Genomic DNA, 13874 nt, shown 5'->3' with positions numbered 1-13874 from the left:
AATTAGTTTCCAGTACAACAACACTTGCTGGTAGGGATGGGTACCGTTCACATTTCAACCGATTCGGAACGAATTCCACTACCTCGAAATTAGAGATGTCCGATAAATGCTTTAAAATATAATATCAGAAATTATCGGTATCGGTTTCAACCTCCCGATTTTCCCGGGAGACTCCCGAATTTCAGTGCTGCTCCCGAAAATCTCCCGGGGCAGCCATTCTCCCGATTTCCACCCGGACAACAGTATTGGGGGCGTGCCTTTAGCGTCCTCTACAACCTGTCGTCACGTCCGCTTTTCCTCCATACAAACAGCGTGCCGGCCCAGTTATATAATATATGTGGCTTATACACACAAGTGAATGCAAGGCATACTTGATCAACAGCCATACAGGTCACACTGAGGGTAGCCGTATAAACAACTTTAGCACTGTTACAAATATGCGCCACACTGTGAACCCACACCAAACAAACAAGAATGGCAAACACATTTCGGGAGAACATCCGCACCGTGACACAACATAAACACAACAGGACAAATACCCAGAACCCCTTGCAGCACTAACTCTTCCGGGACGCTACAATATACACCCCCCGCTACCACCAAAACCTGCCCACCTCAAACCCGCCCTCCTAACCTCAACCCCCCCGTTTTGAGGCATGTTAAAAAAAATAATGCACGTTGTGACTTCAATGATAAATATGGCAGTGCCATGTTGGCACTTTTTTCGATAACTGGGGTTGAAGTTGTTCTCTTATTTTGGAAAACCGTGTTTTTGATTGATTGATTGAAACTTGTATTAGTAGAGTGCACAGTACAGTACATATTCCGTACAATTGACCACTCAATGGTAACACCCGAATAAGTTTCTCAACTTGTTTAAGTCGGGGTCCACGTTAATCAATTCATGGTAAAGTTACATTGTTTAATGCATCCAGCGGGGCATCACAACAAAATTAGGCATAATAATGTGTTCATTCCACGACTGTATATATCGGTATCGGTTGGTATTCGGTAATTAAGAGTTGGACAATATCGAAATATCGGATATCGGCAAAAAAGCCATAATCGGACATCTCCACTCGAAATCGATACCGATCCTCAACGGTACAACTTTTCGGTACTTTTGTGTGTGTTAATAGAAATAATTGTTGGTGATAATTAAATCTCAATTTTCATTCCAACATTTAAAAATGAGCTTATTATTGATAACTGTTGTCCTTTTATTACATCGTGTTTCATTATCATAGTATCATTTATAAGTAAGTTTATTTACAGTTGCAAGTCCAATACGCTAGAGGGCAGTCGTCTAAATTCATAGTGTTTTTGGTTGCGCCCAAAAAGTGTTAATACTGTAACTATTGTATATATGTTGCACCAGCTGTTTGATTGTAACGTGCATCTGAGTTATAGTTTTCATTAACTAATTTGGGGGTGTTAAATAGTCATGACAAATTGCTAATGCTAATCAGTAGCATGTCAATAGCAAAGCCAATGTATATTAGCGTCAAGCTAGCAAAACTTTCGGAAAAGTGGAGCCTTGCTTTACCTACGTTGTAACGTTTTTTGAGTGAATTTCTTTGTTGGCCTTGACAATTGCAACATTTACCTACAGGTAGTTTGGCTTAGCATGCTCTCAGTGCTGCTGGAGTGATCACTAAATGCCAAACAGAGGTCAAATTAGTTCCAAGTTGGATATTTAACAAACATTCAACATCCAGCCAGGCTGACTGTTTGTCCCCGGCAATGAAAAATCATGCCACGTCTGTCAGTCCGTGCTGACAAGTGCTTCAGTTTAAGGGATCGTCAATAAAGTACTTGTCATTGGCTCACTAAGAACATTTCAATTGTCAGTAGCTTTAGTCATGTGACCTAGAACCTCAAAACTATAAGGATAAGCAGTAGAAAATACATTGATGGATGTTTAGTGACAGGCTGAAAACTGTCAAACCTCAAGCCCGCCAAGTGCTTGAACTCAAAGCAGTTTTACACGGTCATAGACTGAGAGGGTGCAGACCAAGAAAGAAGCCCCTGTCCCCTAGTTGCCAACTCTAAGAAGGATTTACTTATAAGACCCCCACACGTTCAAGCATTTTTTGGGACAAAAGTTTACTGATCAGATGAGATTTTGCTTCACCTCCAATCAACAGTGAAAAGGTTGATCTTTGTACAAGCAGGTGTTCCAACAAGACAACAATATTAAACACACATAAAAAACTGCTTTTAAAGGGTTTCAGGCAGGTTTCTGGAATTTCCGTTCCAGAGACTGGACCTAAACCTTGCTAAACATTTGAGAACAATGCTTTGAACTGGCTCAGTGCCAAGAAGGCAACACATTTCAATCAAATCTACGGGATTTTTTTTGTCAAAAAGTCTGGATTTTTTACAAGTGTCAAAAAGTCGGGATTTTTTCTAAGTGTCAAAAAGTCGGAATTTTTTTCTAAGTGTCTAAAAGTCGGGATTTTTTCTAAGTGTCAAAAAGTGGGTAATTTTCGTAAGTGTCAAAAAGTTGGGATTTTTCGTAATTGTCAAAAAATCTGGATTTTTTGTAAGTGTCAAAAAATCGGGATTTTTTTGTAAGTGTCAAAAAGTCAGGATTTTTGTAAGTGTCAAAAAGTCTGGATTTTTTCAAAGGGTCAAAAAATCGGGATTTTTTCAAAGCGTCAAAAAGTCTGGATTTTTTGTAAGTGTCAAAAAATCGGGATTTTATCTAAGTGTCAAAAAGTCGGGATTTTATCTGTGTCAAAAAGTCTGGAGTTTTTTTTAAGTGTCAAAAAATCTGGATTTTTTTTTTTTAAAGTCTGGATTTTTTTCTAAGTGTCTAAAAGTCTGGATTTTTTGTAAGTGTCAAAAAGTCTGGATTTTTTTGGTCAAAAAGTTTGAATTTTTTTTCTAAGTGTCACAAAATCTGGATTTTTTGTAGGTGTCAAAAAGGTCGGGATTTTTATAAGTGTCAAAAAGTCGGGATTTTTTTTAAGTGTCAAAAAATTGGGATAACACTTAGAAAAAATCCTGACTTTTTGACAAAAAAAATCCCGACTTTTTGACACTTCAACACAAATTTCTTTCAAACACTGATTTTCTACACACTGAATTTCAAAACACTGATTTTTTTTAAATGAATTTTTATACAATTAATTTTTACCCACTGAATTTTAAAACCCAGAATTTTTTTTACACTGTGTCTTAAAACACAACGCTTTTAAAAACAGAATTTTGGTACACTGTATTTTTGTAGTCTGAGTTTTAAAACACAAAATTTTTTCAAGCACTGAATTTTTATACCCTGAATTTTAAAATATATTTTTATAAAACACTGTTTTTTATACACCAAATTTAAAAAAAAATAAAATTGTATACACTGAATTTTAAAACGTTGATTTTTTAAACACTGTTTTTTATACATCATATTTACACTGAATTTTTACACACTGAATTTTAAAACATACATTTTATTCAAACACTGATTTTTTTACACACTGAATTTCAAAACACTGATTTTTTCAAACCCTGTTTTTATACACCAAATTAAAAAAAAAATGCACACACTGAATTATAAAACACTGATTTTTTTTAAATGAATTTTTATACAATGAATTTTTACCCACTGAATTTTAAAACCCAGAATTTTTTTACACTGTGTTTTAAAACACAACGCTTTTAAAAACTGAATTTTGGTACACTGTATTTTTGTAGTCTGAGTTTTAAAACACAACATTTTTTCAAGCACTGAATTTTTATACCCTGAATTTTAAAATATATATTTTTAAAACACTGTTTTTTATACACCAAATTTAAAAAATATATATTTTTTATACACTGAATTTTAAAACGTTGATTTTTTTAAACACCATTTTTTTATACATCATATTTACACTGAATTTTTACACACTGAATTGTAAAGCACTGATTTTTTCAAACACTGTTTTTATACACCAAATAAATTAAAAAAAATGCACACACTGAATTTTAAAACTCTGTATTTTTATAACCTGAGTGTTTTGGAATGTACTAAATATAATATAGAAAGAGTGACTATGAGTGAACAAGTGAGGGTACTGCATGGGACCTGTGGATAGGACGTCTTTGAACAATACTGGACTCAAGGAGAGATTGTCATGTCATTATAAAATGAAACTGAAGATGGCAGTAATGCAACACAGATGGATGCCAGCTGCCGTAAAACTGAAAAGAAGAAGAAGGATTAACGTCAAGTGTGCTAACTCTCGTGAAAGCACATCGACGGAGATAGAAGTGTGCAGGACGCTAATAAGTCAGTCTTATTATTTGTTCTCCAGTTTGAAATATTTACGTCGTATAAAATACATATTTGATTCTTTATTCAAGGATAAAGTCGTCTCGATGCGCTAGAAGCACTGTGCCGCTTTCCTGCTATCTTTGCTTGTTAGTTAGCTTAGCTCGCTAGTTAGCTTAGCTTGTTAGCTGCTAACAGAAGTTATCAACACATCGCTAAGTAGAGATCAAGTGTGAGAGTAAAGTGTTGTGATTGTGTGAAAATGTCTACATTACAAATGTTGAGAGCGTTGGTGGATCAGCGACTAACTGCTGCCGCTGAAGAAATATTTGTAGTGTTAGAAAGAACGATAGCAGAATACGAGGCGGAACTTTCTAGAACAAAAGAGGTGAACAATCGACTACTGGACGCTGTTTTCAAGAAACATCAAGTTGTGTTACACAGAACAGGTTTGTTGAATTCTTACTCTCACATGTTTACTAACTTTATATTTGATTAATAACAAGAAAATGACATTTGGAATATATAATATAATCACAATGACCAGTGGTGGAACAAGTCAGAACTGGGGCCGGCCCCATGACGGGGCCCCCTAAACCCAAATAATAAAGCTAATCCTAACATCATTTTACAACATACACATGCCTCTCTGGGTTTACCGCCAACAATCTTTAACCAGGTTTTAAAAAGTTTGCCAGCCATTTTTGCTGAAATTTGCATTTTCCCGACATGTATTTATTTTCTCACTTTCACCACAGCATCAACCCGTTCACAGGATGTTGAAAAATTATCAAAGGGGATCTGATTTTTTATTTTTATTTTGCCTATCATTCACAATCCTTATGTAAGACAATAATACGTTTTCATTGTTTATATAATAACTAACCTCTAAGCCACTGAGTAGGTTGTCCTGTTTGTACATTAATCCTACATGGATGATGTCGTTCACAACAACACAATCAGATGAGATGTGTTGTGGGTGTATGGATTTTCCTTGCCAGCTTTAGCTTCGTAGTTTAGTCGCTATTTCGAATGACCGCCTCAAGGACGGGACGGTTGCATGTTTCATAGTAACGTGTAGGTTTATTACCATTGCGGGGGAGTTTTCTGTGTCTACGTACCTTCGACACATCCGTACACCCACCGGAGTGACGGCACACTTTCTCCGCCGTGTGTTTGAGGAGCCTGCAAAAGACCTGCACATACATGTAACAATCATGTTCAATCAACAATACAGTTTGGTGTAAACCTAAATAAAACCAATACAACCATAAAGGATAAAGGTTGGCTTTTTAGCTTAATGCTAACATACAATGGACGACCACATTGACAGACTAACAAAAATTAGCACTGCGATCGTTTTAAACATGTACAAAGGTTTAACAAATAGGAGTTTAGTTGAACAAAACTGACATAAAACAACAGAAGCATTTTTACTTACATACATATATTCACCAAACTGTGGAGAAACTAAACTTTGTACTACTAGGCCATCATGTTCATCAAACCTTAAAACTCTGATTTAGTATGGGACATTATTGCCAGGTCTTCTTGTATCGCAAAATTGTGAAATAAAAATTTTTTCACTCACAAAGACCCCAAACGTCCAGATTTTTAACCGCTGATTTGTATTTTTGATGTTCAGTTGGCCGACCAGAGGAATTAGTTGTCACGACAGCTAACTGTATCTTCTTACATCACACGTTCAACCATCCTCCATTGCAGCACATACATTACATTTCTTAAAAGTATTATTATCACTGAAGGACTGTAGAATGAGGCTAAACATGTTACACACAAAGGACGGGCAAGCTAAGAGCTAAGCTAGCTGCTAAACTAGCTTGAAACAAGAAGAAATAAGTGCTTAGTCATTTTTCCCAATCAAAATGAATTGGTCGTTTTTCAAACTTCTACCATTTCCACTTTTTTCAACCGATTCAAATCATTCCACCTTCAACATATTCCGCTAATCCTGGACATTCAAACTATCATTTTTCCAAGGTCCAAAAAATTCAAAGAATACCCAGAATTCCCGTTTTTTCAAACCCTTTTGTCACCCTTTTTTCTGTCGACCGCATTTTTCAACCCACTTCAATCTTTCCACCGGCAAATCATTCCTCTTAATTAGGACAAAAAAACGAAGTGTTTTTTTCTGGAAAAATTCCAGCTTTTTCCAAAATTCCAGGAATTCCATAATACTATTTCTCAATGGAAAAATGTTTACTACTTCAACATTTCTCGACCGATTGGAAAAATTCTAACACCAACCATTCACTCATTCAGAACATTCAAATTTTTTTGCATTTTCCAAAAAATTCCCGCTTTTCCCAAAATGTCCAAATTTCCATGAAATTCTCATTGAAAATAATGGGAAATTGTTCAAAGTTAAAAAACTCCAACATTTTTTACCCGATTCACACCGTTCCAACTTCAAACTGTTCAGCCTATTCGGTAATGACGGGCTTTCCCTTGACAAATTCCAAAAATTCCCAGAATTCCACGTTTTCCGGGACATTTTTCCCCATTCAAAATGAATTAGCCATTTTTCAAAATGACACCATTTCCACATTTTTCAACCGATTCAAACCATTCCACTTTCAACATATTCCACTAATTCTGGAAATTGAAATTACAATTTTTTTTAACCCACTTCAACCGTTCCACCGTCAAATCATTCCTCTTGATCAGGACATAAAACAAAGTTTCTTTTTGAACTTGAAAAATTCCAGTTTTTCCCGGAATTCAAGGAATTCCATAATACCATTTGTCAATTAAACATTTTACGACATCAACATTTCTCAACCGATTTGAAACATTCCAACACCAACCATTTCAACTCATTCAGAACATTCACATTTTTTAGCATTTTCCAAAAAAAATCCCGCTTTCCCCGAAATTCTACAAAATTTCCATGTAATTCCCTTTGTAAGGAATAAAATGAAAGTTCCACAACTCGCACATTTTTCATCCGATTCAAACCGTTCCAACTTCAAAATATTCAGTGTGTTCAGGAATTGTGTGCCCCCTTTCAACACTTAATAAAAGATATTCCCGGATTTTCTAGAATTCCCAGTCTTTAGGGACATTTTCCCCATTGAAAATTAATTATCCATTTTTCAAACTTCCACAATTCCCACATTTTCAAACCATTCCACCTTCAACACATTCAATTCATCCTGGAAATTCAAACAACCATTTTACCACATTCAACAAATTTCCAGGAATTCCTGTTTTTTTCTAACCTTATTTCCAACCTTCTTTAGTGTGATGACTCCTTTCACATTGTTCAACTAATTTCAACCGTTCCACTGTCAAAACATTCCTCTGAGTCAGGACAAAAAAACAAGTTGGTTTAAGAACTTAAAAAATTCCCGGTTTTCCCGAAATTCAAACTCTTCAGCATTCAAACCATTCCAACATTCAAACTATTCTTACAATCATACTACATTCTGTCAGCATTTCAGTTCAACTTCAGCATTGGAGCATTCACACGCAATTCCTTCAGGAGTTGCTTCATCTAGTTATTAGTATTATTATAATTAAATGTAGTTTACCACATTGAATGTGTGGACTACATGAATGATTCATTCTCAGTTCTCACTGTAACGCAATTTGAGTGTCTAAAAACACACTAAATTAATCTAATCCATTATTACTATTATTAATAAGGTAAACAAGTTATATTTTGAAGAAGTAGTCAGTAATCTGATTACTTCTTCCCAGTTTAACTATCGCAACACTATCTAAATCAGGGGTCTCAAACTCAATTTACCCGGGGGCTACTGGATGCAGAAACTGGGTGAGGCTGGGCCGCAAGAAAAGATTTCTTTAAAAAAATCTAACATGCACTTTTTAATGAATTCACCTTCTTTGAATGGCTTTCCCGCCCTAGCAACCATCTCACTCACCATATAGCCAGCTTTGACTGCTGCATCGCTCTTTTCGCTTGCTTTCTTGAAGAAATCTTGTTGCCTCAGACTGGTTTTAAAATTTGCAACCCGGTTCACTCTCTCATCTCCCTGATATTTTGCATACTCCTCAGCATGTCTTGTTGTATAATGACGTTTCAAATTGTATTCCTTGTGCACCGCAACTTTCTCTGTGCAAATAAGACACGTCGGGGTGCCCCTGTGCTCAACAAAGGAATATTGCATCTCCCACTTTTCCTGGAATTGTCTTTGCTCATCACTAACCTTTCTCTTCACTGCAGGCTTTGAAAAAGACATGTTTGGGGTTGTGGAATATATTTGTATTTAGCCCACGCACGGAGAATAATGTTATTTCCGCAGTGTGTGTCGTTCCGCTTTTCCTCCCTACAGCAACACGGCGGTCGGCGGATAATAGCCGGGAAAGTACCGGGATAGCGAGCGCAAAAAAGTGACGGCTCCCGGAGTGTTATCCGGCGTCATATAGAAATATATGTAGTGTTCATCGTGTGAGGCAATGCAAATTAAACAATAAAAAAAACAAATAACGGTTTGAATTGGTCCAGGTTATCGGGGACTGTTATTACTGACGGACAGGTGTCGCGGTGTGACTGCAGCCAGGCATGTAAGAAAACCCTCATCTCCATGGCAACGTTTCTGTCGCTTTCACTCGTTTGCCGCTTTTCCACTAACACAGTGGTAGGCAAGCCAGAACGTTGAAAGAGCCATTTTGGAGCCAAATAACAAAAATCGTCTGTCTGGAGCCGGAGGGAGGGCTCGCCGTGGAGCTTACAGTTACGGTAGCACAATTAGCCCTTAACGGGCTAACATCACGACTAACGTGTTACACGTCCGATTCGCCCAGCGACTCTCTGCCGGAGTATTAGCGCTGGGGTTCAGTGCACCACAGTTTTGTATTGTCGCTCGGTCCTTCGGCGGACTGCTTCGGAAGCTACCGGACCGCTCCTCTCCCCGGCCCGGACTGTTTACAGCGGCGCCAGGGGAGGGAGCGATAGAGAGACACACACACAGTGACTGAGAAAGCGAGCAGGCGGGCGGGTGGGCGGCATGCGAGGGAGGGAAGGGGGGGGGAGGGCGCGTGCTGGTCTAGAGGAAAAGCGGCAAAACGTTTCTCAGCTTGCATCACGCAAGTGACGTCAATGTTCGGCCCTCGAGAGCCGTATACCACACCGTGATTGGTAGATTCCTTCAGCTCCGCACACAACGCTGTCAAGCGCCATTCATATAAAACTTGCGGGCCGCACTAACATTAAACTTTCATATTAAGGTGGGGGCCGCAAAATAACGTCTCACGGGGCGCAATTGGCCCGCGGGCCGCGTGTCTGAGACCCCTGATCTAAATGAAAGCAAAACAGATGTCATCTTTTTTGGCCAACATGTTGACTGTGCTCATGCTTTTTTTAGAGCAGACATGTCTCTAAAGATGAATGTGAAAATCACTGTAAATATTGTCCACCAGCAGAGGGAGCTCATCACTAGTACTACTGCGTGGAGGCTGGCATGTGGTACATTATTTCCTGGGTGTGTATGACTTATTCAGAGGGATAACAGCACACTTTCACGTATGGCGTCTACCATTAAAGGCCTACTGAAATGATTTTTTTTTATTTAAACGGGAATAGCAGATCCATTCTATGTGTCATACTTGATCATTTCGCGATATTGCCATATTTTTGCTGAAAGGATTTAGTAGAGAAAATCGACGAAAAAGTTCGCAACTTTTGCTCGCTGATAAAAAAAAGCCTTGCCTGACCGGAAGTAGCGTGACGTCACAGGAGCTAGTATTCCTCACAATTCCCCATTGTTTACAATGGAGCGAGAGAGATTCGGACCGAGAAAGTGATGATTACCCCATTAATTTGAGCGAGGATGAAAGATTCGTAGATGAGGAACGTTACAGTGAACGACTTGAGAGGCAGTGATGGACGTATCTTTTTTCGCTCTGACCGTAAGTTAGGTACAAGCTGGCTCATTGGATTCCCCACACTCCTTTTTTTTTATTGTGGATCACGGATTTGTATTTTAAACCACCTGGGATACTATATCCTCTTGAAAATGAGAGTCGAGAACGCGAAATGGACATTCAGTGCCTTTTATCTCCACGACAATACATCGGCGAAATGCTTTAGCTACGAGCTAACGTGATAGCATCGTGCTTTAACTGCATATAGAAACAAAAAAATAAACCCCTGACTGGAAGGATAGATAGAAAATCAACAATACTATTAAACCGTGGACATGTAAATACACGGTTAATGCTTTCCAGGCTGGCGAAGGTTAACAATGCTGTGCTAACGACGCCATTGAAGCTAACTTAGCAACTTAGCAACGGGACCTCACAGAGCTATGCTAAAAACATTAGCTCTCCACCTACGCCAGCCAGCCCTCATCTACTCATCAACACCCGTGCTCACCTGCGTTCCAGCGATCGGCAGAAGGACGAAGGACTTCACCCGATGCGTTTGGCGGCCCGGAGACGTAGGAAGTCAAGGTGGGGTCGGCGGCTAGCGCGGCTAGTGCGGCTAGCGCTCCAACAAAGTCCTCCTGGTTGTGTTGCTGTAGTCCGCTGCTAATACACCGATCCCACCTACAACTGTCTTCTTTGCAGCCTTCATTGTTCATTAAACAAATTGCAAAAGATGTCCAGAATACTGTGGAATTATGAAATGAAAACAGAGCTTTTTGTATAGGATTCTACGGGTACCATAACTTCCGTTACTCTGACTTCGTCATGCGCATACGTCATCATACCGCGACGTTTCAGCCGGATATTTCCCGGGAAGTTTTAAATGTCACTTTATAAGTTAACCCGGCCGTATTGGCATGTGTTGCAATGTTAAGATTTCATCATTGATGTATAAACTATCAGACTGCGTGGTCGGTAGTAGTGGGTTTCAGTAGGCCTTTAAGGATTGCAGGAATTACTTTTAGGATGTTTTTATATGAATAAGGTGGATTGGACGTTGGCCTGGGAAGGCATTCCCCTGAAGGTCTTCTTCATGTGTCCGCTGGAAGTACCCTGACTGTTGTGAGGGGAAACTGATGAGATTGTGAGATCATACACTACCGTTCAAAAGTTTGGGGTCACCCAAACAATTTTGTGGAAAAGCCTTCATTTCTAAGAACCAGAATAGACTGTCGAGTTTCAGATGAAAGTTCTCTTTTTCTGGCCATTTTGAGTGTTTAATTGACCCCACAAATGTGATGCTCCAGAAACTCAATCTGCTCAAAGGAAGGTCAGTTTTGTAGCTTCTGTAACGAGCTAAACAGTTTTCAGATGTGTGAACATGATTGCACAAGGGTTTTCTAATCATCAATTGGCCTTCTGAGCCAATGAGCAAACACATTGTACCATTAGAACACTGGAGTGAGAGTTTCTGGAAATGGGCCTCTATACACCTATGTAGATATTGCACCAAAAACCAGACATTTGCAGCTAGAATAGTCATTTACCACATTAACAATGTATAGAGTGTATTTCTTTAAGGTTAAGACTAGTTTAAAGTTATCTTCATTGAAAAGTACAGTGCTTTTCCTTCAAAAATAAGGACATTTCAATGTGACCCCAAACTTTTGAACGGTAGTGTATGTTGGTGCAGGAAAATGTCTCATGACTTTTCTAAAGATTGTATGTTTTCTCCTGTCCCGCAGATGTCGTAGAAGAACATCTTCCTCGTGAGCAGGAAGAAGAGCCACAGCCCCACCACATTAAAGAGGAAGACAATTTACCACATTCCCATCACATTAAAGAGGGAGGAGAGGAGCCACAGCCCCCCCATATTAAAGAGGAAGACGAGACGCCACAGACCCATAGTGTTAAACTGACCCTTCACATTAAAGGTCAAGCGGCGGACCCACTGATCTTACACAGCAAAAATGAAGAGGAAGACCCACTGACCCCTCACTTTAAGGAGCAAGAGAACCCGCTGACCCCTCACATTAAAGAGGAAAAGGAAGACCCACAGAACCCCTACTTTAAAGAGGAAGAGGAGGACCAAGAGCCGCTGCACATTAAAGAGGAAGAGGAGGAACACCACATCCGTCAGCCTAAATGGTTGGTGGAGTTCCCTGTGACTGGTGTCCCTGTGAAGAGTGAAGATGGTGAGGTCAAAGGTGAAAGTGAGGAGAAGAGAGAGGCGGAGCCTCCAAGCAGCAGCTCAACACAACACATGACAACAGAAGCTGATGGAGACCACTGTGGAGGATCACAAGCAGACAAGCTCAAAGATGATAAGACATGTCACACTGACAACACACACTTCAAATGTTCTCACTGTGACAAAACCTTTAAATACCATTGTCGTCTGAAAACACACATGAGATCACACACTGGAGAAAAACCTTTTATCTGTTCACTCTGTGGTAAAGGTTTTGTACAAAGTTACAATTTGAAAGTACACATGATAACACACACTGGTGAAAAACCTTTTTCTTGTTCAATCTGTGGTAAAAGTTTTGCACACAGTTCATGTTTGGCAAAACACATGAGAACACACACCGGAGAAAAACGTTTTATCTGTTCAATATGTGGTAAAGGTTTTGTAGAATGTCGCTATTTGACAGTACACATGAGAACACACACCGCAGAAAAACGTTTTATCTGTTCAATATGTGGTAAAGGTTTTGCACAAAGTCACAATTTGAAAGTACACACGAGAACACACACTGGTGAGAAACCTTTCACATGTTCAATCTGCAAGAGAAGCTTTTGTCAACATTCAAACCTTGTAGTACACATGAGAACACACCCAGGAGAGAAAGTGTTGAGTTGCAGTGTGTGTGGTGAAAGATTGTCTTCTAAGTACCAGTGTAAGAAACACAAGTGTGCTGGTGAGAACAGCAGCAGCAAATGAAACTGCAGGATTTGAAATAAACTGTCAAGACTTTAATTTGGACTTTCTAACAACATCAGCACATATAACATGTGTGACATTGTTACACACTTTTTAATATCCTTCTACATTTATAGATTAGATATTTTGTATTAGTGCTTTTTTCAGTCAAGTGCATGCATTAATATGAAATCAAAGTTTGGAGTGTCAGGTAAAAGCCAATATTGTACATCATCCCACAGAGATTTACTTTGCATACATTCATGAAATAAAATGTGTATTTTGTTTCCCTATCACAGAACGAACAAGTGTTGTCTTCAATTGCAAAACAACATCCTAAAAATTATTTTAAGTGGTCATTTCTGTCTTTTTTTCCTTAAATTAACTCCTTTGCTTTTGGAAGAATGGAAACTTTCAAGATATGAGTATTGTTTTTGTTCCAGAGAAAATACAGTAAAGAATAAATAGTAAATAATTAAAAAGATGATATATTGTAATTAGAATATTTTGAACGAAAGCCTTTTTAATTTTTTTTTTTTTTTTTTTTGCCCAGCTCGTACTTAACAATGAAATCTTCATTGTTGTATCGTTGTTGGAATAATTGTTTGTAAGTTATCACAAAAAAACGTTGTATTACATTGTGTTCCTGATAAGAAGATAAAGGCTGTCTTCGAAGCCTACCAAGAGGAAGAAGGCTCGTAAAACTCCACTGTGACTTCAAGTCGGACAGATGGCAGGATCTTCAAACTTCCAGAAGGAAGTCTCTTTGAAGTATTTTACGAACTCTCTCTGAACTATTTTATGGAACTCTCTTTGAAGTGTTTAACAAACTCTGAACTATTT

At 38.6% G+C, this 13874-nt stretch overlaps 1 protein-coding gene across 1 annotated transcript; it reads left to right on the top strand.

Moving 5' to 3' along the window:
• Window positions 1–4172: 4172 nt before the first annotated feature.
• Window positions 4173–13318, top strand: LOC133665301 (zinc finger protein 771-like). Its single transcript, XM_062070559.1, has 2 exons — window positions 4173–4701; window positions 11851–13318. Exons 1-2 carry the CDS (start codon window positions 4515–4517, stop codon window positions 13050–13052), a joined length of 1389 nt encoding a protein of 462 aa, XP_061926543.1. The 5' UTR covers window positions 4173–4514; the 3' UTR covers window positions 13053–13318.
• The last annotated feature ends 556 nt before the right edge of the window (window positions 13319–13874 follow it).

The sequence above is a fragment of the Entelurus aequoreus genome, linkage group LG14, assembly GCF_033978785.1.
Source record: "Entelurus aequoreus isolate RoL-2023_Sb linkage group LG14, RoL_Eaeq_v1.1, whole genome shotgun sequence".
Taxonomy (NCBI): Eukaryota; Metazoa; Chordata; class Actinopteri; order Syngnathiformes; family Syngnathidae; genus Entelurus; species Entelurus aequoreus.
Note: the sequence above shows the minus strand (reverse complement) of the source record. Positions and strands in the feature narration are given on the sequence as shown.